The following is a 25,894-nucleotide window of genomic DNA, read 5'->3' as shown; positions in this document are numbered from 1 at the left end:
GTGATAAATGGTTTGGGTTTTTTTTTCACCTCTGGAGTCTTAGAAAATTAGACTTTGAGTTAATTTCTAAAAATGGACTTTCTGAACGTAACAATATCTTAATATTTCAAATAATTTAAGACAGAGGAAACCTTAGCAATAAAATTGAGAGGATCTATCACACATATAATTGGAAAAGAAAAGGGAAAAAGACAAAGAAGTCCTACTTCTGGCCACCTGCATGTGACATTGGGCTTGCTCTTTAAGAGCCTTGTAACTTCCGAGGAGTATGTGGCATGTGATCATGAACCACCAGGACAAAAATACGCACTCTGTTATTCTGTGATGTGATGTGGTGGAGTGAGATGTTACTATGAACTTCAGTTCTGCCCAGAAATGTTGGAAACTAAACAAACCAGGGCATGCTGAAAGCCAGACTCTCTGTATCCCAACATCTGCTGTGCCTAGGAGAGATACTCAGCCTCTTTCCAAATGGCGACCAGCAAGGGTATCGCTAATGCAGCCTTTTATGGGCAGGCTCGGTTTTGCCATTCTTATGCTCCAAATAGTTGTAGACTTGCAACAGTCCTGTGAAGTGGAGAAATACTATTCTCAGTTTAAAATGGGAAACTGAGATACAGACAGACACCATGTCTTTTGTCAGGGAAGATCTCTTACGTGGGAGCACAAGGCTTAAGAGATCTGCTCCAGCATTCTGTCCAACAGAATATATTGGCTGAGCTCAGAACTACTTAACATTGTTTGCTCTCCGCTAGAAAAGAATAGAATAGAAAGAATAGAAAAGAACTGTTGTACTTATGATATGTTTTAGTCATCGTAGAAAAAACCTCAGCTCTAAACTGAATAAATCTTGATTTCTACAGGACATTTAGGAACCAACACTAATAGTTACCTTTAAAAGAATACATGAATGCAGTGACACTGAACTCATTTTGTCTACTGAACAACTAGCAAGACAGAAACAAAAGAAACTTTTCCTCTGTTTCTATTTCCCTGATTTCAGGTGTCTGTTTTCAAGGATTTATTCTGCTGCTAAATGTGAACTCTGTTATTTGCTGGCACGATGAAAGCTGAAAGCGTCTTCTCATCTCTAATGGCATTCTGCCAAAATATTCTCTGACAAAACTTGGGCTGATTCACAGATCTGAAGTTCAAGGAATTGTCATAATCTAACCTCACCACTTGTACAAAATGTGCCACAGTCTTACCTTCTCTTCCTATATTAAGCTCTCAACTTTCTGGCTTAGAGAAAATCTTTTGGTATTGCATCCAGGCCTGATTTAAAGATGCAAATGATGGGGAATTCATAGCATTCCTTGGTAAGATGATAAATAACCAGTTTCCTTCACTGTTAGAAACTGCATGGCTTGTTTCTAGTTTGAATTTGTTTAATTTTAACTTCCAGATGTTTTATCTTCTTATACCTTTGCCAATAGCTTGAATGTCTGTGAAAGCATGACGTTACTACAAGAATCAAACATGAAACCAGATGACTTGCATTGATCTCGGGTTAACTCTGTTTGGTGTTTCTGGGATTACAATTTATAGAACCAGAACATAGAGAAGCCAAACAATTTTTGCAGAGGCTGGTGAACTCAAATACACATACTTTGGACCTTCTTAAGGCTTGATTCTTCCTAGGGCTGTCAGAAAGCCAATTTCAATAAATAACTCAGCCCTGATATAAATGGAAAATAATTTGTGCTTATGGACAATATTGCCTGTACTCACATTTTGGCTTTTACTTGTTAGGCTCTCCTGGTTCACTTAAAGATTTTCTTCTGCTTCTATTTATGCTGGAAAGAATGATGGGGAGCAGGAGGAAAAGAGCATGGTAGCAGATGAAGTGGGTGATATCAATGATAATTTCACCCACAGGGAGAGTATTTTCTAGTCCATACCATCACTTTGGAAATTGTGAAGTTGAATGTGAAGTGATCTTGACAGACCAGGGAATCTGCCCCTTTGTTTTAGCATTTTGTAATGAGCTTCTCTGAAACCAGCATACAGCATAACACCTGTATATTAATAGAACCTGTCTTTCAGCAATTAAAAAAAGAATAGTTATGGAGAGATACTGCAATGAAATTGTAGAAACAGATTTTAGTAAAAAACCCCACAAGTTCTTGTTGACTTACGTTGCCTTGCTGAAATGCTAATCTCTGTGCTCTAAGCAGACTGATAAACTGGTGACTATAGCATCGATATTCAAATCTGTATAATACTTGCAATGTCAGTGGATTTAGAGACTGGTAAGTTATTGCTATTTTAATGTCTGAATTCTACATAAAGCAGATGAAAAAGGTACGTCTTGAAAATTGAAAAAGATATGCATATATCTGAGAAGGAAAGAAATGCTTCAAAGGACCACAGTAGCAGGAAATACCGGGACACAAAACCAGAAGTGAAGTAATATGAAGCATATTCAGGATATTTTGAATCTACTTCATCTATAGCGAACACTAGTGAAGACATGAACTTCTGTCTTTCTGGCATTCTCTCAAGACATTCTGGTCCTGCTTTTTGGAAAGCCTATCCCGGTAACCATACCTGCCATGATAGCTGCCTGGCAGTTCAAATACAAATTGGAAAGATCTGTGCCCATTAAGACAGGATATATGCTTAAAGTAATATGCATTGGTGTCTTCAACTTCAACTGCTGTCTGCCTGGTTAATAGATGTTTGTTATACCATGCTGTATGTATAGGGAGTTTAGTAATTCCAAAGGAAGATGAAAAAAAAGTAAGAAAAAACTGAGAAAAGGATCAGGGCAAAAGAACAAAACCCATCGCTTATCCTGTGTTTTTCAGATTTTTGAAAGAATAAATTCTATTGACAATATCAGGAAAAATAAGTGACTCCGATTTTTGTGGCGACAGAACCTTTGTGAATGGTATCTGCACTTCAATGACACAAAGTGGTTTCACTTCCTAGTTTAAATGGCCATACTTTCTAGCTTAAAAATTGTTTTATGATTTGTGACAATTCTAAAAATAAATAAAAAAATACCTCATGGAATTCTCCCTGTTCCTAAAAGCACTAGGTTACTTGTTTCAAATCTACATCTGAGTCAACTATTTCAGGTCATTTCGTTAGCTATTATGCTAGAGGTATAATACGTTGCTATAGAGCTGAAGTTTAAAGAAATTAATGAATACATATTTTAGAACAGGCCATAGAGCTTTTGTACATTAAGCGACTACACTAGCACTACATTAACCCTATTAAAGGCAATTTTTCCAGCTCATTGGTGACTGGCATTTGGTACCGATGTTTGAAGAATTGTCATTGCATTGATTTTATTCTTTGCCTCTTTAATAAAGTGTGGAAGAAATAGCAGAGGCAGAAGTTAACTGTCCTTTGGTAAAGCCATTAAGCACTTAAGAAAAAGGTTTGAATATTTAAACCATGCAAAAATCTTTAAGGACATTATAGATGTTTTTAATTTTGCAACATTTCATAGGCCTGAAAACGTCCCACTAGTATGACTACACTTACATTTGATTGGTACAACAAAAAAGACCAAGTTAAAATTACGAATGCCACACTTGCACTCATGGAATAACGCCATCTAACAGCAGAAGTTTTAATAAATGTTGTTGTACACCCTTCTCAAGGCGTGAGTTAGGGCAGTCGCTAACAACACAGTGTAGCAGGCCACCTGGTGGTCAAATCAGCTAATTATCCATTTTAAACGACACAAAATTAGAGGACCATACGAAGAAAAGATAAACATGAAAGACATGAAGCCCTATCAACTAGAGCTTATTGGAACTAATGTAAGTATATATAAAGGAGAGTGTTTCTTCATCTTATCTTAGGTTTTCCAGGAGCTGTCACTGCTTGAGGCAGGATACCGAGGTTGACTGCGTAACGTTTTCTTCTGTTAAAAATGAACAGTAGCTAAATTCCTAGGCTTTTCCATGCCACTTTATAAAATAAGCTTCCATAAACAGGTCAGTCTATCACACTATACCCCTCAGCTCCATAGGAAAGACCAGAAAAGAATCTGGATTAAAAAAAAAACCAACCAAACTGTAACTGTTTTCCAGAAGCTTCCCTGGGAAGCTTGAACACAGGGTACACAAAAATATGCTGGCCAGCACCACTACTTAAAAGGATGTAGGAACTAAGACTACTATGCCCACAGATCTGGATCCAAATGTCTTATTGCCATACAAAGCGATGACAACAGGCATCAGTGCAAGCTATTGTTGATGCTGTACATTCAAACTCACAAAAGAAGTGGATATGAATTGTAAGGTCACTGCTGACCGGTGACAAGTAGCTGAGGTGCCTGAAAAGATGAGTTAAGGTCAAAACTTCAGAAAGATCCTCAGCTCTTGGATGACCTGACAACTAGGGATCAGAACATGGGAGAGTGCCTGGTTCTGAGATTTACTCAATCAGAATCTGCTGGTGTTAACGTCTGTAGCGCTAGGGTGGCAGATTCTGACCCTGGCAGATTAAGTCAGCAAGCCGAAAGGTATAGCTACAAAAAGAATTCAAAGCTGCAGCAGTCTCTGAAGAACCTGGAAAAGGGACCAAATAGTTCAGGAAGGAAAAACTTAGAAAGCACCAGAGAGCAAAGCAGTATGCATGTGACTGGAAATGATGGGTGTCCTGTGCTATTTTTAGCCTTATAAAACCACAAATATCAATATAAAAGCCTTTTCTCATAAGACCTCTACACTCAGTTTGCAAACAAACAATAGGCATGATCTAAATGGTCTATGCCCATTTTAATGAAGCCAAATGCTTAAACCATCAGATCTCCCATCACTCTAGGTCTCCCTGTCTGGAGGTTACCCAGACAGAGAATTGATGCTCGGAACACAAACAGGCACCCGTGAGCATAACAGCTTCTAAATGATGTGCTAGTCATTATAGTAGTATATTACTAGTGACTGGTTTGAAGGGAAAGGAACAGGGGAAACTGGTAGAAGATTCATTTTCTGGCATGAATTTACTTGGATGAAATGCAGGAAATGTAGTCCATCACTGTATAAACATGCAGGGCCAAACCAGAAAATTTTAGCTATCATCAGGTGAGCATGCCTCAGCACCCAGGTCAGGATTTCCTATCTGCTGGTTTACCATGGCAATGAAGAGCACTGTCTGTGGAAGGGTCCACAGAGAGACAACACCCTGCTATTCAGCCAAGAAATAACCTGTTGGACACATGGGTTTTTAAAAGAGATGCAAAAAGCTCCTCACAGGTATCCCACCTATCCTCCCAATAAACAATTCTGCTTGCTGGTGCCCGTTGCAGTTGGCCAGCAATATTCTACCCCCCTTTTAATCTAGCTTCTAACAGGAAGAGTTGAATTTTAATTAATGTGAGCTAAATAGAAACAATTTTGACGAAATACACATTTTATTGCTTAGCATTTTAATACTCTGAGTAACTTTGAAATGTGCCAGGAATAGCAAAGCTCACTTATTTAGCATTTGTGCTGTTAGACAAAGCACATGTATATAGACATGTATCCTACAGACAACTGAACTAAATAAAGATATGTGTCTTTAAATAACTATATTCTCTTTGCTTCGCATCTATCCTAAATTCCTAACTTGTTAATCTGCTTTTATGGAGGACTCAATACTGTTCATTATTTTTTAGAGATACATCCAGCACTTGAGTTTAATAAAAAGGTGGGGTATGGTCCTGTCTGCAGCTGGAGGCAGCAGGTGGTGTCTTAAAGGTGAGATACTGCCCATCAGATAACTCATGGTACGTCACCTGTTCTGGAAGACAAGTGCATTGTGCATGTGAAAGTAGAAAGATGTGCTGTTGCTTCTAGGCAAGATAGAAATTCCTAGTTTCACTGATTTCAGAAACCAGGGCTCTCTGGGGATCTCTGTTGGAAGGAAAGCTATTTTCATTCTTACCCCTACACTCATTCACTACTACCATGGTGTGGGGGAAAATGATAGAGGAGCTGCTACAGGAGCTCTATATCACCACTAGATTCTCCTAAAGCTCTGCAATTCTGTAATGGGGATACCCCACTTCTTCAAAGTGGAAGACCATAGCTCAGTCCCTTGAAATACTCTTACTATTTAAGGACTGTTATCTATTTTTCCTCCCTTCCCTCTTTTATTTGCCCTCAGTCCTTTAACTTTTTTTTTTTTTAGTCACTCTGTATTGACCATGGCAAAAATCCATAGGCTTTTGCCAGGTGTGCAAAAAATTTGAAAAAACTGTTGTTCATCTCTGTGAAAGACTGGACTGTCCTTCTGTCAAGTGTTCTGCCTGTTTCCTGAGGGGCTCCTGGCTTCTCATGGCCAGCAGCAAAGTCCTTCAAAAATCAACAGATGCCACCCAGGGGTAATTCAGATTCTTTCAAGTTTTCTGCATTTATATTAATACTCCTGTGCAGGTTTCTGTTAGGAGTTGCTTGTGCATTGCCTCCTGTTTGACATTTCTGTTTCCTATGTTTAGGTTGCCATCAGCTACTCATCAGAGGAAGATGCCTTGTCCATATTACACTGGAATACACCTAGAACCTCAGACTGATGAGCATAAAAGCCTACAGATACCTGACAACATATGCAGCAAAACAGTGCCTCTGTTGTTCATTCAGATCAATATGCCAAAGCATGTTTTTGTCATCACAGTGAACACTGCTGCCCTGAAAATATTTTGTAACATGTTCCAGGCTTTCAGCATTTTATTCAATGACTTTGGGGTCAGTCTACTCCAGGATGTTCTGACCATTAGTAGATCATTATCCACTCTGCATTACTTTCTGTGGGTGCATGGTCTCTGCTTTGCCATATTGCCTTTTTCAGCAGTTTTACTAGTCTAACAGAATTCTGTTTTGGTGGATTCTAGCTATTTTGTGCTATCTTCAATTTAACATCTAAGTGCTCACCTTCTTCAAATATATTATATTCTGCTAGAATGCTAGGGAACAGTCACAGCGACTTTCCTGTTTCTTTTAGATACTCCTTTGAATATCGCCTTCCAATTGAAACCAGAGTTTGTACAGACCTGTGGCCACAGGTGTGTAGAGTTCTTGTAAAACAACTATAGCAAACTTTAAGTGATTACATCTCTTATTTCAGGGGTTCCTTGTTCACAGAATCACACACAGAATCCCAGGCTGGAAGGGACCTCAGGGATCATCTAGTCCAACCTTTCTAGGAAGAGCACAGTCTAGACAAGATGGCCCAGCACCCTGTCCAGACGACTCTTCAAGGTGTCCACCGTGGCCGAGTCAACCACTTCCCAGGGGAGATTATTCCAATGGTGACTGTCCCCACTGTGAAGAAATTCCCTCTTGTGTCCAATCAGAATATCCCCAAGAGCAACTTGTGTCCATTCCCCCTTGTCCTCTCCATGGGACTCCTTGTAAGAAGGGAGTCTCCATCTTCTTTGTAGCTACCCCTTAAGTACTGGTACACGGTGATGAGATCCCCTCCAAGCCCCCTTTTCTCAAGGCTGAACAAACCCAGCTCTCCCAGCCTAGCCTCGTATGGCAGCTTCCCAGTCCTTTGATCATCTTGGTGGCCCTTCTCTGGACCCCTTCCAGCCTGTCCACATCCTTTTTGTACAGCAGGGACCAGAACTGTACACAGTACTCCAGGTGTGGCCTGACAAGTGCTGAGCAGAGCAGGATAATGACTTCTTTCTCTCTGCTGGTGATGCCCTTTTTGATGCAACCCAGCACCCTGTTGGCCGCCTTGGCCGCAGCAGCACACTGTTCGCTCATGTTGAGCTTCCTGCCCACCAGGACCCCCAGGTCCCTTTCCACAGAGCTGCTCTCCAGCCAGGTGGGTCCCAGTCTGGGCTGCACTCCCGGATTATGTTTTCCCAGGTGCATGACCTTACACCTGTCCTTGTTGAACTTCATGAGGTTCTTGTTGTCCCACTCTTCCAGCCTATCCGGATCTTCCTGCAGAGCAGCTCTCCCTTCTGGAGTGTCTAATTCCCCACTCAACTTGGTGTCACCAGCAAAATTCATCAGGCTACACTTGATGCCATTATCCAGATCACTTATGAAGATATTGAATAACATTGGGCCCAATATCGATCCCTGTGGGACTCCACTTGTAACAGGCTGCCATTTGGAAAGGGAGCTATTTACCACCACCCTTTGGGTGCGGCCTGTCAGCCAGTTTCCCACCCACTGCACAAACCACTTGCCTAGGCCATAACACATTAATTTCTCCAGGAGGAGACTGTGGGGGACCGTATCAAAGGCCTTGGAGAAGTCCAGGTAGACAATGTCCACCGCCCGCCCCATGTCAACCAGGCAAGTCACTTTGTCATAGAAGGCCACCAGGTTTGTCAAGCACGATCTGCCCTTAGTGAAGCCATGTTGGCTTTTCCCAATCACATGCTTCATTTGACTTGTGATGGCCCCCAGGAGGATTCGTTCCATAACTCTCCCAGGGACTGAAGTAAGGCTGATGGGCCTATAGTTACCCGGATCCTCCCTCGAGCCTTTCTTGTAGATAGGGGTAACGTTTGCCCTTCTCCAGTCCTCTGGGACATCCCCCGTTCTCCATGACTTCTTGAAGATTATGGAGAGTGGCCTTGCGATGATTTCAGCCAGCTCTCTCACAACCCTTGAGGTGATGGCATCAGGGCCCATGGATTTGTAAGGTTCAAGCTCCTGTAATTATTCATGTACTAACTCTTCTTCACTGATGCTGGGTTGGTGTTTGGATCAGCCGGCAATTTCATTCCCAAAGCCTGGGACCCAACAGTGTCAGTAAAGACAGAGGTGAAGAAAGTGTTGAGGACCTCTGCCTTTTCAGCATCGTTGGTGATTGACTCTCCTTTTCCCTTTAACAGTGAGCCTATGTTTTCCTTCTTTTTCTGCTTATGGTTGACATACCTGAAGAAACCTTTCTTGTTATTTTTCACGTCTACAGCCAGTTTCAATTCGAGTTGGGCTTTTGCTTTTCTAACTGCATCTCTGCACGCTCTGGCAATGCCCTTGTAGCTCCTGACAGATAATCCTCTACTTCTCCATCTCTGGTATGCTTCCCTTTTGGATTTGAGTAGACCCAGGAGGTCACGGTTGAGCCAAGGGGGCCTCTCGCTCCGCTTACTTCCCTTTCCTTTGTAGGGGATAAACTGGCTTTGTGCTTCCAATAGAGAGTTCTTGAAGAACTCCCAGCACTCACTAGCTTCTTTGTCTTCCATGGAAGCTTCCCATCGAAGCTTCCAGGACGGACTGCATTTATCCGCTGGTCTCATAGTGATTTCATTGCACACCTGCAGTGCTTGGTTGCATCCCTCCAGTCTAATTTCGCTCCTTATCAGTGTTGCACTGCAGCTGGCTCCACAATCCAGCTGGTATCAAATTAGTCATTGATCTAATAGCATAGTTGCAAATATAGCAATTGAATGCCTGGCAGCCTTCTGCATTGCCAGAACACTGAGAATCTTTAGATCTGCTTAAGTCACAGTACAGATATCTCCTTCTTCATTAAAACCTTAAATTCTCAATGGTTTCAGACACTATATTTTAATTTCAAAGGTAACTGCAGTATTCAATCTGTCTGCCTGGCTCTTTTTCTCAAGAACATTTTTCCTTCTACTTTTCATGTTGCCTGTTATACTACGAATGTTGTGCTAAAATGCCTACATTTTCAGCCAGTCTGCATCTGCCCTGCTTCATGGGTTTTGACTTACATATATGTGTGTTCTGCTGTTTCTATTTTGGCACTTCTCTGGGTACGTCAGCTGCTGTTTGGAGTCAGATATTAGATTGGCTTTACTCTAATGTCTTCCCTGTGAATGGGAACTGTCTTTTTCATAAGTGATCCTGGGAAAGAAATACAATTAAGAAATGTTTTATTTCTCCAGTTACACATGGGTGCTCTAGTTCCCAGCACCATACCATATCCTCTTTTGTTTCTGGTATTGGTTAAGAAAACCTTTTTATAGCTTTAAATTTACTTAGAATTATTTGTATAATTCTGATCAATTATTTTTAGAGATAAAAACATTGTTTCTATTGCTTCAAAGTAAAGCCCTTTTTTGTCTGGAGTTCCAGTTTTCCTGGTGCTCAGAGCCACTGCTACCTATGCCCTATGATTTCTAGGTGTTTTGTACCTGGGTAGTCACAGATATTTCCTTCCTCTTTAATGTGACTGTTGTCTCAGAGCTCATATGCTACATTTGGGGAAATAAGATGGAAGAATTTAATATTTCTAGTCTTAAACTGGCTCTTTATTCAGTCCCTTGATTGATTCTTGAACATTGGCAGGCCCAGGGAGCCCAGACCAATAGTCTTCATCTGCAATGAAACCTTCTCCCTTGTGTCTCATCCTCTGGGCACTGTGAGCTAGCTACCAATCTACTATGTGTGTTCATGAGTTGATGACAAACTGCTGTTTGGACATATTTACCAAAAAATCATCCCATATGTTTATTAAAACTGAATGAAGTAAGCATTTTCATACCCAATATAATTTTCAGTAGGCGTCTTGTGAATTTACTCTCTACTTATCAAGGAAACTATCTGCACAAAGAGACTATAAGGCTCATACAGCACAATGGCCATAGCATTTAATCATTAGATTAAATCATCATGTTAGAAAGAGGAACAGACAGAAAGGTCCCTAGCTCAGCAGAGAGGCAAAGGTGGAAAAGAGGGTTGACTTTCATCACCTGCTTTTTGCTCTCTCTTTTAATTTATCCATCTATTTATTTATTTATTTTAACTATTACATATTTCAGTCTCTGGCATAAACACCTTACATATTCTAGTAGATAGCTGACAAAAAGAGACACTTAAAAACCATAATTGAAGATTAAATCAGGCAGAAGTTCTAAGAGCAGAATTTTTCTTTGACCCAAGCAGAAGTAATAAGGAAACTAAATATTTTCTTTTTATATCTTTTTTTTTTTTTCTGGGATCTAGGGAAAAAAAAAGGCAAAAATCTTCCATACTCCCACTATGAGGCATTTGACTATTGACTTGCTGGAGAAAAATGAACCCTGACTATAAATTACATATGCTTACTGGAAAGCTAAAACAATAGAGATTAACTTTTTGAGACAACAAAGTGGGATCACATTACTAACTACTTCTCATCTCTGATGGTGTTCTTGATCTCTCCACACATGATTACAAACTAAGAGATCTTGGGAATTATAGTTCTTCCACCTGCATACCAAGACATATAGTCATCCTCCTTGACAAAGCAAAACCCATGTATGTCAGTCTCAATACATCATTCAAAAAGGCTAATGTTCTTCTTTAGAAAGTTACTACCTGAAAAACTCTAATGGCAATTCTCTATCTATCATCTCCCATTACTCAGAAAAATCAAATGGTAAAGCAGAGATGATCAAGCTCCAGTGCAATGTCTGCCAAAATCTGGATGCATCACAGCAGGGTTTCAAACTGGAATATTGCATAGACATGACACAATGGTACAAAAAACTCCTCTTTTCATAATAACTGAGAGTCAGTGAGAGGTAACGCTGAGTGAGGCTGATCTTCATAACCTCTTCATACAATCAGTGGAGAGAGAGATAAGAGAGAAAAGGTTTCTTCTGATACAGTTTCTGAGTGCTTAACTTAAGCTTCTGCTCTAAATCAGCTATTAGAGGAACTTCCTCACAACAGAGCCCAGTCTACTCAGCTCCCTTGGTAGTCTAAATTAGTCTTCACAGATGATCCTTTCTCCCAGTGTACCACTGGGGAAACTACAACCTCTCCATAGCCTTCCCTGGAGGCTATGACAGCATGCTGCTGGTCTGCTCGGTGACACAGCTGGAGTATGTCCTGCACATCAGTAACAGCACCTGTCACACTGCAACAATGGGATGTGAAGGGTACAACTGCTGTCTTCCCCCAAAAGCACGTCTCCATAGAGCCAATTTTAACATTTACCGTTCATGGTCACTGGACTTCTGTAGCAAGCCCATTTTCTGCAATGCTAAAATATCAGCACCCATGGAAGTTAAGAAGAACCACAGGCATTTCTCACTGTCCACAGGAGTTGGCTGGAGCCTGCCCTAGGACCCCATTGGACCTGATGCAAGTGCAACTGCAACTACTATGAATGAAATTATAGTGATGGCTTATTTTACCTTGTTAGAAGGTAAATGAAGGTTAGAAGGAGAATGTCGAACAAAATGCTGTAGTTATTTTTAGTACAATGTATTAAAAATGTATACACAAAACGTAAAAACATCATCTAACTTTAAGTGTGTGAAAAGGTTACAAATATATACAAATAAATATTTTATGTCAATATTTTATATTGATATTTTACATATTTTAAATATATACATTATATATATTTATAAAAATACAAACACAAATAAAAATATATACAAATAAAAATTCAGGAGATTATAAACTGCTATACTTCACTGCAACTTATTTTTTATAATTTAGATATGTATGCATTGAATATATTGCCACCGCAAGTTTATTGAGATTTAGTGAATTTGGGTTTCATATAGAAAACCTGCTAAAAAGGTTTTCTGTGGTCATTTGCTTTTTGTTTAGTTTTAAAAAAGAAACATTACAGTATCAATTATTTATGAGGTATACTGATGAGAAGTAACTGGGAAAGAAAATAGTATTTCTTGTATTATGTTTATGAAGCAAAACATCATGGATAAAGCACATATTTTCTGAGTTTAGAAAATATGAGGTGAAAATACAGGAAAGTGAATTAAAAATTGCCAACTAACTTGAGAAACAGGGTAATACTATTGCCCCATATATTTTTTGCTAGGGACTTTTTTATCTGCATCGCTCTAAGAAAGCCTAATCCACCAAGCTGCTAAAAAACCCCAACATGCCCACACACAGCTTCATAAATGATGTTGTCATTGTGTAATTAACACTCCTAATTTTATCTTCCTTCACTATTTTATTCGCTGCTTCTTCCAACAAAACTACTATGGGTGATCAGGTGAGCTCAGTAGAAGGCAGCTTTAGAGCAGACACATGCACAGACACAACGCACAGGTGGTTCATCACAGCAGGGGACTACACCTGTGGGACTCCGTGAGGGAGGATGCTATGGCTTCTCTAAGATGTTGTGGGACAACTTCATGCAATAGAAGTATCTAAAGTATCTGGAGAACTGCACAGGACACACTATTCTCTGACCTGATTGAGCCATTTTTATGTTACGCAGTCATTGCGTAAGAAATTAAAGCTAGCACATGGTTTCACAATCCAGAACAAAGGCTGTGAAATACTAGACTAAAGGTTCCAAGATGCAGTGTGATAAAGAGAAACCAGTCCTGGCTTCTTTGAATGTCTTTGTTTTTATAGAGGGCTGATATCCTTTATTTGGCATCACTGTATATGAGACACTATGAGTGAATTGTGAGTGCAGATTCACAAATCACTTCATGAGATGCTTTTAGTCAGCTGATTCATATGAACTTTCATAAAATTTGCCGTAATGCATTAAATACTAGCCTCAGAGTGGGCAGCAACTAGGATTCTGTACTCCTTACGTGTAGTCTGCATGTGATCCACTGTGTCAGGAAAAAAAAATACAGAAAACCTAAACGCCTTTAGACAAATGGATAAAGTTTTGAAAGGTTGTGCTAAGAACAATGTAAATCAGAACAAGCCCATGTTTTGGAGCCTCATATGGCCTCTTTACTCGGTTCAGGGCATCGAAGAACATTGCTGCACTGGTATTGTTTTCCCCAGTGTTTGACTGTATGTATAACAGCACAAGTACAACAACTTTTCTTAGGGACTCCTGGTCCAATGATTAGGCCAGAGTGCTGCTATACTTCAGCTATTACATGTTCTTTAGAGAACGTGAATAATCTAATATATCTGAGACTAATCTTGAAACATACCTTGTTCGGACACTAGGCAGTCCTAGCATATAGACTACAATGAAGGTTGTAATTTTCATCATCCTTTCGGGTGAATTAAGGCGCTATTTCCATTTTTTAAAAACAAAAAATGCTTGATGAATAGAAAATGGCTTTGGGTAACGTACTGCTGGACATATACACTCAAACCACCACAGCTGAGTGTGCCAGACCATTGCTTCAGTGCTGAATATTTGACAATGCTTTAAGGTCTTACCGCTTGGGACCGTATCCTACCATTTTATACCAGCAAGGGCACAGAGACAGAGCATGTGGAGTTGACTAAGATGCTTGTCGTGATGACTGTAAATTGTCCACGTTTTGCAGCTGTAGTAAGGAATGGTGATGACAGCTATGTGGTACACATTTACTTTTGTTTGAAGTCGAATGCCTCTTTCATTCTAGACACACTGCTTTAATCTCCCAAAAGCTGTGCTGGCTTTTGCTACAAGCTCAGTAAATACTGCTTTGCTACAATGTGAAGTTCATCTTCAATGTCATGCAGGGAAGAAATGGGAGAAACCCACTTACTTTTGTGAAGTGCATGAAGCCACTGCTTGCGGAAATACAGGGAGTCTGCTCCACAGAAATTACAACACTGCCTTTAAAAATGCGTGTTTACATTTGAACTATAGTATGGAAGCAACCAAGGAAACATAAAAATACTTTTCATATTATTCTTTCTTTATCCATTCTCTAGACTTGCTTTGTAAGTCCGTACACATGGTAATCAGTGTTTTCCTGTTGTAATTACATGAGACAGTGAAACTTAACATTTATCTGCTTTAAGTAAGACATTTTGCCAACAATAATTTTCTTTCCTGCTTTTTAAAATATAAAATTTGGCAGAAGTAGCAAGCAATTCAATCATATTACAAAGTTAAACATAAAGACCACTGAAAAAAGAGCTGGTTGTTACTGTATGTGTCACAAAGGAGTTTTCACTGTTTTCCAGTGCAACTGAAATGAAAATACTTGCGTAGAAAAAGTTAACCAGTTTCATCATCCTCTGCAATAAGAGACTAGGGAAGTTTGCTGGGTCAGGCCTTGAACTCATTTAGTTGGTGTACTAATAGCAGTCAGAATTTTACTGCTGCTTGGCGTATCAGGCATTTTTGAGACCTCACATACAAAACAGTTGATATTCCTACCTAGTGTGGAAAGTCACAGAGGTTCTTCATGTGTTCAGGAAAAAAAAAAAACCAACAGCCTAGCACGTGGAAATTACTGAACTTCATGAAGAACAGTAACTGAAGTCAGAGTTTCTGCAAAACTTAGCTTAGGCATTTTATTACACATGACAGCTAAAAGCATACTACAAAGTCAAAGGCAAGGAATAATTTCCATTGAGGCATGTATCAATTCATGTATGCGGACATAAGTAAGTGCTGTAATTTACTATTGCTAAGGAATATCTCCATCGACATTATTTGGCAGAAAAATCTTTATTTTTTGAAGTGTTGCATATACTTTGTCGGGTAAAATGAAAGCTTTCACTTTGGGACATAATTTCCTAATAGCATTAAAGCTGTATTTCAAAAAGGTGGTGATTTTTGCAAGGTAGCTTAAAAGTTTATTAGCAAGCTATAATGACTATTCTGATTGCAATTAAAAAGCCCTCCCAAATGGGTCAACACACCTAAGTGCTATCTGCAATCATTTAGATTTTAACATCATGGTTATTCTTATTATCAGGCTGCACAATGAGATATTGATTACTTTTAACCTTTAGATCTAAGAATTCAGGAAAAGTCAAGGTAGTAGCACAGCCTACCTTTCCTGTCTGGTAAACTTATGGCCTTTAGAGGAATTCTAATGATTCCTATTGGCAAGGCAAATCTGAAATTAGTTTATTCTCTTGGCTCATACAGAAATGATGACATACCTAAAAATACTGCATGCATAGCAGATTTGTAGTTACTACCTACAAGGATCTCGATCCTGCAGTGTGCTGAGAGCTTCTTCTGAAGTGATGATCGTCATTTTCTCCCACTGACTGTTTTAGCAGCTTCGCGCAGGCACTGACAGATTACCAGGAAGACAGAAGGCATCCCGGACCATGCAGAATGTGCAGTGTAGGAGCAAAAATCTTCACGTTTTCTAGTTTATAACCAATCCCCTAAGCATATTGTCCAAATATATCACTCTACAGGCTGTTAATCTTTTAATAAGTTTTCTTTATATGGAAAATCTGCCTGAAATAAAGGCTGAACTACAATGTGGCTTCAGTAGGTATGCAGGACTCATTTTAAATGGAACAAAGTAATCCAATTAAACTAATCTGTTTTACAAGTTAAAATGATACGAAGCACATTAATTGATCCTTATAGGCTGCTGCTATTTGAGCCTTCTCTCCATTTGTGCAGCATTTGGAACCGCTTTGCACATTTGTATCCTCTAACAGCAGAGAGCTGAAGTCCTCCAGTTCAGGAGAATTATGGGCAAGAGAAACATATAACTGTTATGTGTTAGATTAATTTGCAGAACACTTGGCATTATTATTGCCAAGTAGTCAAATTGTTCCAAGTTGTTCCGGAAGGTTGTTATTAATAGTATGTTTTCTGAGGAAAGTTCTGTCTACTTTTGGAACTGCATTTCTGTTGCCAAGGAAACTCCTTGAAGCACAGCATTCTAGGAGCACACTGCTGCTTTTGTTTGCCAGTATCCTATTCATATCATCTAAGTAAGCACTTTACATACTTCAGCCTCCAGTTTCAAATGTTTAAGTTTTTATGTATCTATATTACTGCATTAAATATACTTTGTGTTTCTTTTTAAACTCAGGTAATCTTGTAAGATTATTTTAACAGTCGCATTAAAGGACAAGGTTGGCTCTTTTTTTGGTTTGGGTTCCCCCCCCCGTCCCCCCCAAGTTTGCAATAAATTAGTTTTAATTTGAATAATAGCTCCATAGGTTATAGCACTAGTCCTTAAGTGTTAATTATCTTTTCACTCTGAAATTAATGTACTCATTTCCTACTGACTCCTCTACACCATTATTGAAGTGCTGAGGAAAACATGTCATTGAGTTCTGAGCCAGAACTGTTGTTGTGATTAATCCTGGTCACATGGCCAATCTCTGCCAAAAGATCACTGAAAAAAGGTGACAAAGACAGTGATTTCCTGTCAGCAAAGAGTACGACAGGGCTGTCTAGAAGTGATGCAAATGAGGGAAACTTTCACCACGGTTTGTTTGATCCACTCAGGGCCACAGCACACAGAGCCAGAGAGAAAGGCACAATGGAGCAGCAGCACACCCAGAGGAGAAAATGAACTGCACCTTCCGAGGAGGGGTAGCTTCCAGTAGGGAAACAAAAACTGCTGGGAGATTTTTTTCCCCCTCAACTTTTTTTGAAAGGTATCCTTAGCTTTTGATGTGCACTTTCACGTTATTTAATACAGTGAGCCGCTTCCCTTTGATAAAAGAGTTTAGCAGTTAACCAGTTCAAAAGCCATGTCAACTAAATGTTTTCAAAATCTTTGCACTACTACATTAGGGTCTTTTTCCATCTGTCATGGTCATCGTTGTGGAAGACTTACTAGTGCAAGGCTTACGGCTAATGCAGTTTGTATTACAAGCGATTTATGGTGTTTTTAATCAGACAGAAAAATATAATTCCTTTTATTTGATATTTAAAAACATTTAGTTAATTTTATTCTGAACATACTAACAATTTTAACAATCATACTGTACTTATTTAAATGGGGTTTTAATCTAACACAATTAAGTTTTGCAATTAATCTTCTGAGGAAAATGAAAAGAATTATCATTAACTTTTCTGCCTAGTATACTCATTTCTAATCTCCACAGTTCCAGTAAATACTGATTTGCTTCATTTTTGAACATTCAAGGTACAGAATTACTCAAGTTCCCACTAAAGGGCTAATTAGCAGAGTTTAAATTCTTTGGGTTTGATCCTCCAGAAACAGCATATGAATACAGCTGAAGTCAATGCAAGTTCTGTGTACTCAGAGCTTATGAGATCAGGCTCACATGCACTAGATTAAAATGAAATAAACATGATACATTTGGCATTAAACTAAGCTATTACAGCAGTACAAAGAAGTGAGAGTCCAAAAACATGGAAACGCTCCTTTTAGTGTTTTCTTAGTTAACAGATAAAGTATTAGAGGACAAATAAACTGTCAGCAATTCATTCTGTGACTGCCATTTAATCAAAGACTAGTTGATTTTCAAAATCATTAACTAGTTTAAGACTGTAAAGCTGAAATAATTTAGGGCTATGGGGGAGCTTAGTGAGGAAGAATAGTTTTCTCTTTTTGTAAATCTTTGCACTAAAATCTAGGAAATATAGAGGAAGTAATCCATACATATTCAGAGTTTAAAAAATCTGGCTGTGCTGCTTCTATTATATTAAGGGCAAAATAAAATCTAGTTAAAGAGATATAATAAGGATCCTAATAAAAAACTATGAACCTCCTGGAATATTACAAAACAAAATTAAGCTAAGAGTTGACTGAGATCTATATTAAATCTGAAAATAGAGTACTGGGAAAATACCCTATCCATGAAAATACATTTTATTTTCCCATATGCAATTTTAGCATTTATATATTACGTTATGCTGCTTTAACGTATGCTTTTCCCTTCCGATTTACCTGTTTTATCATTGCTCCTTCCTATTCATTGACTCCTTGGGGGCAACGATTACTGTTGGTAATAGTGATACCACAGCAGGTTCCCTGGCATAGGCAGCTTGCTGAGCTGGCTCAGAGGTGAAATTACTTGTCAGCTCGATAACTGAGAAGGGGGATCTGTGGGTTTAGGAGAATCCACCAAAATGCAGAGTGTGCAATTAGCAGGTTCACATTTGAAGCTGTAACTGATAAAGAATGACTGAAGCAAGATCTGTGTTTTCATAACACCCTACATCATTGAGGAATTCTGATAATAATAGCTGCCTGAAATTCCCTTTACAGATTTCTTTCCCTACAGACCAGAATGGCTGTGCTCACTGTGAAGTGCAGGCAGTGCTCCTGCCCCTTAGCTGCAAGCACTAGACCATCCACGACTCTGTATGAGAGTCACCAAATAAAAAGGGTGTCACCATTGAACAGAAGAGAGGTTTACTAGGCTAGGTTTATAAAAATATTAATACTGTTTTTGAGGGCATGATTTATTGTTCTGCGAATCCATGAAATAAAGGAGCATAAAGACCTAGTGATTTATCTGATCTCTCCTTTGCTAGTGCAGGAGTGTTCCCTCAATTACATTTGCTAATGTTTTCTTTCGTCTACTTTTAAATGTCTGAAATTACGGGGCTTTCAACACATTTTGTTGTTGTTGTTGTTGTGAAATGCTAATAGATAATGTTACACACTCAAGGTTTTTACACTACCTACAAATACTCCTCCTGCTTTACGGACACTCCTTAGACATCTCTTAACCAAACTCCACATTTCTAGTTATGTCTTTCCATCAATCCTCAATAATTCCTAGTGCTTTCACTAGGAAGGTGCATGCAGAGAATATTCGGTGCGGGAGGGCAGGCAGTCTATTTTCTACCCTTCTGCAAGTGGTTTTGCAGTGACCAGACAGGTACTTTAGAGATGGGGCTCTATTAATTAGCAGATGCCCTCCTTGTGGAAACTGCAGAGCAAATAAGGTGCCTGTGCTTTGGAAGCAGTGCTGGTTTGTCTGTGCCTCACACACTAAAGACTCCGCTACTCTCTCTGGCACAAACTTTCTCCTTTCAGAAGTGTCATGTCTATCATAATACAGAATTTCACAATATTAAGAGACTATCACTTCCCACTTTGAATATAAAATATTCCTCATTTTGCTACCATACTGTACTGCAAACTAATTCTTAAGTTATTGGCCTCTTTTATTCTTCTCACCATACATTATTATACCAGCCTTAACATCTGTAATTATTCTTAATGGCTACATTTGGATATCAGAAAGGAAAATATCCTAAATAGTACCTAAAATACCTGGGCAGGCTGCTTAAGCTTTGCTCCTTTTCATATTGATGTACAGATTGTTTCCTTTGTTTGCTTGTTTGTTTGTTTTGGGTTGGGTTTTTTTTTGTTGGGTTTTTGTTTGTTTGTTTGTTTGTTTTAGTATAGGACTAAAACCAGTGGTTATATGGTCTTATATGGACAGGCATTATCAAAACACCTTATTTTAGATTTACTAGAAACTTTTTATCCATTTCTGACATTGCTTATTTCCAACCCTAGCCAGGGCCATGACAGTTAACGTATCATTAAGCCTGACCAAGTATTTAGAAAGTTAGGAAAAAGACATTAGCAAAAATAAGAAGTTGTTGTCAAAGCAAGAAATGGAGGGCACTGAATTAAACTCACTTGCAGCCTAAAGTAGTTTGGACCAGGACCCTATTTCCATTTATAAACATATTTTAACTCATGTGACAACCCTTTCTCACTGGGTATTTTAAATAAAAGGGCTAAAATTAGAAGGAATAAAATGCAAGAAGGCCATCAAGAAATTAGGATGCCAAAGCAAGAAAAAATAAATTATATTTAAGAAATTATCAAATCATGCAATCACAGAGGAAAGAAAACAACTTCTATTTGACCTTGAATGTACCATTTATTCAATAAGAAATAAAAAAAAAAGCTAGAGGGTAGTTGTTTCTTGCCATTATACTGTTGCTGATTCCATGGTTAGTTATTAATTTTATTTTTTATGATTCACAATCTGCTCTTTGAAATATGCCATATGCTCAAAGCAATTCAAGGATGACAACTGTCAGAATTACTCCAATAAAAATTGCCTAAATGAGGAAGATTTACTGCAGCCTGATATTTCTGTAAAAGGCCCTCCTTTCCTTCCCCCACCACCCCTCAGACCCGTAGACTACAGCTTCTCAGACACACAGTGAAGCCTGAATCAATTTCAGGATCAAATCAAACATTTTGGGGATCTTCTTAAAAGTCTTGTCTATCTAAAAGAAGTGATAAAGCTTCTGGGCTAAGGCTGCTATGACAAATAAGAGAAGCCATGTGTGTGTGCGCATATGTATATATATACGCGCACACGCGTATGTGTGAGTGTGTGCGCCCGTTAGATGAAGACCCTGTGATCAATATGCAAGTTCAAAATCATTTTGCTGAAATCACAAGCAAGTGTGATGACTTAACATGACAATGTCTGCTTTATGTATAACTAATAAAAATTAAATTGGAAGAGTCCTGTATCCTGGCAGCAGCAAACCAAAATCAAGGCAAATTTCTTTCTTCCCAGAAGAGGTCTGAAAGGTGGATAAAAATCCAGCTGAAAGCTCCAATCAAAACACATTTTGTTAAATGCTACCATTTCATTTTTTCCTTCATTTTGTTTCAGTCTATTTATTAATGCAGTTTCATTTATTTCTATTCATCTTGAAGACAAATCTTTGTCCTTCTATAGAATTACACCAAATAGAATGTGATAAAGGGAACTTTCTTGCAATTATGATGTCGGTGCAGCCTGTCAGCGCACAGGGGATGGAAATGAGGTTGGGGACAGGGAAGGGAATTCTAATAGACACCATGATATATACAATGAACGCAGCGATATCCTGTGAGAGAAAGACTTGTCAAGCTAATCAGATCTTCTATAGCTAGGTAAAGGCAGTAACGGTAGCACTAACCTTGTAAAGATGCTGCTGCTGCTCCTCTGACATCATCAGGTCATGGCTGTCCATCACGATGGATTCCATGTCAATCAGCCAATCCCAGAGCTCCTGGTATTCTGAATCAAAGTCCAAAAGGCTGTAGATAAGGAACAAAATGTATTATGCATAAATACTGTGTAGTTGTTAAAATCTTGTATTAGAATAATATATTCTTGAAAACTCATGATGTTTCTAGTTATATTTCTAAAGAGACATTCTGTATTTATACAGAGTGGATGAAAATGAAAACTGGAATCCAATTTAAGCCAGGGCCATGACCTAAATTCAGCGGCTGATGCCAAATCCTGACAACTGTTGGCATACTGCATTTGCTTCAAAAATTTTGAAATAGAAATCCCCCCTAGATGTTGTTGTTTAATCATTTTTTTAAAGTGCTGACTTTATATTGAACAAACTTTGGAACAATCATATTGATATAATTGATATGAAAATATTATTTTCATCAAAAAATGACTTGATCCATTCGGCCATCCCTCTGCTGTCTATCTGCCTATCTCTGTAAATATCCTACATTTATTTTCATGGATGAGTAGCTAGCATTTCAACTTAACGCCTTAAGATAGGCTTGAGTGAATATGGTAAGCCAGTGAGAACTAAGGCCAGATACAGTATTAGACAGGTGTTCCCTACAGACATGTAAGAAACAAAGGTAAGGACAGGAAGTCAAAACAATGAATCCTTGAATAGCCAGCAATCATTAAAATTCAAAGGAGGATCACTACGGTTTTCAACAAAATAAATCATTAGAATAAGGAGCTTAAAAGGATTAATGTGATTCTCTATTGAAAGCCTAGTGAATAAGTAAAGCTGAGATTCTTCTAAAACACTGTGATACAAGGCAGAATGTACACGCTGAAAAACTGCACATTCGTCAAAAAGATACCCCTTGAAAAGGGATCTTCAAACGTGCAAAACTGGAACTAACAAAGCCTTGTCAGTATTATCAGAAACCCCCCATATTGATCAAACAATAGTGCAAGTTCCACTAAGGCTAATTTCTCCAATTATTAACAACATTTTTAGCAACCCCATTAAAAAATTACCAGTATTTCAACAGAGAAACAATAAACAAAACACGTTTTTAATGTTATTAATACTATCACAGTTTCAGTTGTTATTAACTAGAGTACCATACGCATGGTAATTTTGAAAGCTTATAGATAAAGTTGTGACAAGGAGAACTGTCTTTCTGCAAGAAAGCAAGAGAAGAAAGAGAGAAGAAAGCCGTTGCCTTCTGTGGTATTATTTTCAATGACAACAAAGAAGTCTTGTATAATGCACAAGTGTTGATTCCTGCTCCTGAAGTAACTCTCTAGTTTAATCCACTGTACTTAGTACACTTTTACTCAATAATTTATGAGGCGCACTTACTTAAAATTGCCTGCTGCCCTGAGAAGGTAAGCGATGATGATACTATAAAGAAGAGCAAGCATAAAAGGGCAAGTTACTATTGTTGAAATATAATAGTTTCACTTGGAGTTCAGGGCTTTTCTCCTGTTTCAGGAGGTATTTGACTAAGATATAATTTTGAAACTAACATAAAACTAAACTCCATTTTGAATGGTATATTTGCAGTGATACTGAATCTTTATCCTTTCCTCAGAAAGCAGTATAACTACTTTGTATCTTCAGTATCTACTGCTCCTTTTTTCCCTCCCATCTTATCCAAATATTATCCAGAGTCATAAAACTGACAGGCAGTTATTAAAACATATGCTTTATAATATAAAAGGCGAGATTTAATCTCATATAAATTGGTACAGATTCAGTTGGACTTGGACAGTTTGTACCAGTGAAAAATCTAAAACTAAGATATGAAGATGATGGGAAACAAAGCCTACATCCAACGTTCATGACCTGCTGCTGCCGGAATGGGGTGGGATGCCTTTGGAAACTGCACCAGGAAGTGCAGAGGGATTTTACTGTAATAGGCAGAAGATGTGCTGGAACCAAACGTCTGCTTTGTACTTATAGAACCACATCTTAGTTACAGTCTAAACCGAACCATCTATTGGTGTAATAGAATTAATCAATCCTTTAAATACACACAAAAGCACTTTTCCCTAATCTTTACAAAACCCAGTTAAGCACTAGAAAGCAGCTGAACATTATGATTTCTAGCTAAACTTCTAAACAGGAACTCAACCCAAAACAGTGGGAGAAACAGGAGTAAAGGGAAAAAGCCCAGGAAGGGATACAAGATGTAATGGGGATTTTTTTTTCCCCCAATAGGTTACATACTGTGCCTATTCTTTTTTTGTTTGTTTGTTTGCTTTCTGCTGTAATATAAAGTAATCTGGGAGGATTTTTAAGCAAAGTATCTATGGCAGTGATTTGCCTGAGCCTGAAGATAGTGAAGTCAGCCTGTAAAGCATCATCAGTATTTTCTTTTAAATTTGACTGCAATATTTTTAAAAGTTCTAAAATAACTTTGATGCTAAAAAAAAAAAGCAAACAGCTTTGTTTTTAAAATTAATGCCTCACATCTAAATAGGTGGATCTAATGATTACTATTAAATTACTGTTTGGAAGAGGATGTAAGTTACTAAGCTGCTAAAAATATATTCAGAATATCCAGCAGTTGCAGGATCAGTGGCAGGTTAAGATTAAAATGTACCTGTCAGTATTTCTGCAGTATATTGAATGTTTCTTTTTTAGTCAGAATCTATTTTTTTCTGGGCTTAGCAGATCTGTTTTTCATATTGCCACAGGCAGAATCAGGGAAACCATAACTTCTGAAATACTCATGTGTGTTACAGATGCAAGAACCATTGAGAAGATCTAGTTTTGGTTGATTATCCAAATTCACTAATAGCTAAAAAAAGAATAAATTAGGTCATTTGTTTATTGCAAAAAATATTCCTCCGTTAAAAGTACCTAAACATTGCCAACAATAATTCTATAACATTAGTTAAAGGGCAGGTAACTACAGCTTCCTTAATACAGGTTTGTTTGTTAATAAGCTAAAACCATTAGCTACATAGTAACTAAAATGACATTAAGAGGTATATTTTATTTTGGTAAACAGGGAATCAGATATGCAGAGTTGCATGCCTAATCCCTTGAACCCTAAACATATTTCTTAAAATGTGGACATCAATTTATTATTTTGAATGAAAATTCATGAGCACCTTTCTCATGAGAAAACCCGTTCGTCTGTGGCATTAATAAATAAAAAGGAGTGTGAAGCTATTTCCATCAGCTTTTTTCCCCATGTTTAACACACACTTCCAGTTTGTATTATTTCTTTGATGGCATAACTCACATGGTGTTTAGAAGTACTGTAAACACACTGGTATGCCTACCAAAAAAATTCAGCCAGACAAAAAGTTCTTCCAAGTTTCTATGTCATCTTTTCTTGGGGCTCCTTCCCATACACGTTTTTATTAGGGGGATATAGGAGAAATCAGAGTTCTGACCTCAGCAGCATTAAAATGGCCTTATACCCTGTGCATACTTGAAGCCCCCTCTAATGCATTTATCTCAAAGCTCATCCACAAAGGCCCAATGGTAGGTGATGACAGGATCCCAGGATCTGGCCTTCATGTTGTGCAATGGTGCTGTAAATATCATTTTGATAATTCCTCCTCAGTTTTGAGGGGATGCAATGTTTCCAGCCAGATCAACTATAACATTTTGCAGCTGCTCTGAACTAGTCTTGGTTAACTCTTGCTGCCTGGCTAGCTGCCGTTCCTCGGCAGTGGATATTAATTCTCTTCTCATTCATTGTCACATTAGGCACTTCCATGCAGATACATGTAAACCCTCTCTATCACTGTTGTAAAAAGATTGCTGTTCTGCAGGAAATCTGTTCTTCACAAACCCGCTAGCATCACCCTATTCTGCAGATACTACCGTACATATCTCAGTTTCGCTATTCCTGCAGAAAGTCACCTCCTGTCTCTCCCCCCACTATATAAACAATTCTCCATCTGTAACAACTCTTGTTCTCCCTGTAGACACTCTTGTTGCTCCTAGGTCAAACTTCCCAAGAGTTAATGGATAGCTACCTTAATTTTCCCAGTTATGAAAATGGCCTCTTCTCTGTAGGAGATCTCAGTCTCTAGCTACTGTGGAATTTCTGTCCACAGTTCTTATGCAGTAGGGAAATGTTGTATCAACTGCATTTTCAAATAGCTGAAAGGCATTTACATTGTCTTCAATACAATACCTCAGACTGGTTCAACTGGAAGTTTTCCATCTGAATTTAGCCCACCCTAGTTTCTAAAATTGCTGAATACAGGGTATTGTATTTGTCTCCCTCTGGTCTTTGGGCCCCTTCAGCCACCATTGAGCCTCAAAGGCTGGGATGGCCATATGGGCCCAGAAAGGTGGCCACAGCACAGAAAAGGTAGGGAACACTAGTAGATTACCTTTCCCAGTAATAAGCATGTAA

The 25,894-nt window shown here is 38.5% G+C and overlaps 1 protein-coding gene across 3 annotated transcripts in view; it reads right to left on the bottom strand.

Annotated features, from left to right (window-relative positions):
* The window catches only part of AKAP6 (A-kinase anchoring protein 6), a 237,152-nt gene that overhangs the window by 64,165 nt on the left and 147,093 nt on the right, over positions 1-25,894 (bottom strand). For all 3 annotated transcript variants that reach the window (XM_064460237.1, XM_064460235.1, XM_064460236.1), the window contains exon 9: positions 21,454-21,574. In XM_064460237.1, coding sequence (XP_064316307.1) covers positions 21,454-21,574 — 121 coding nt within the window. The remainder of the gene's footprint in view (positions 1-21,453; positions 21,575-25,894) is intronic.

This window comes from Phalacrocorax carbo, chromosome 9 (assembly GCF_963921805.1).
Source record: "Phalacrocorax carbo chromosome 9, bPhaCar2.1, whole genome shotgun sequence".
Taxonomy (NCBI): domain Eukaryota; kingdom Metazoa; phylum Chordata; class Aves; order Suliformes; family Phalacrocoracidae; genus Phalacrocorax; species Phalacrocorax carbo.
The sequence above is the reverse complement of the archived record's forward strand: the minus strand, read 5'-3'. Positions and strand labels throughout refer to the sequence as shown.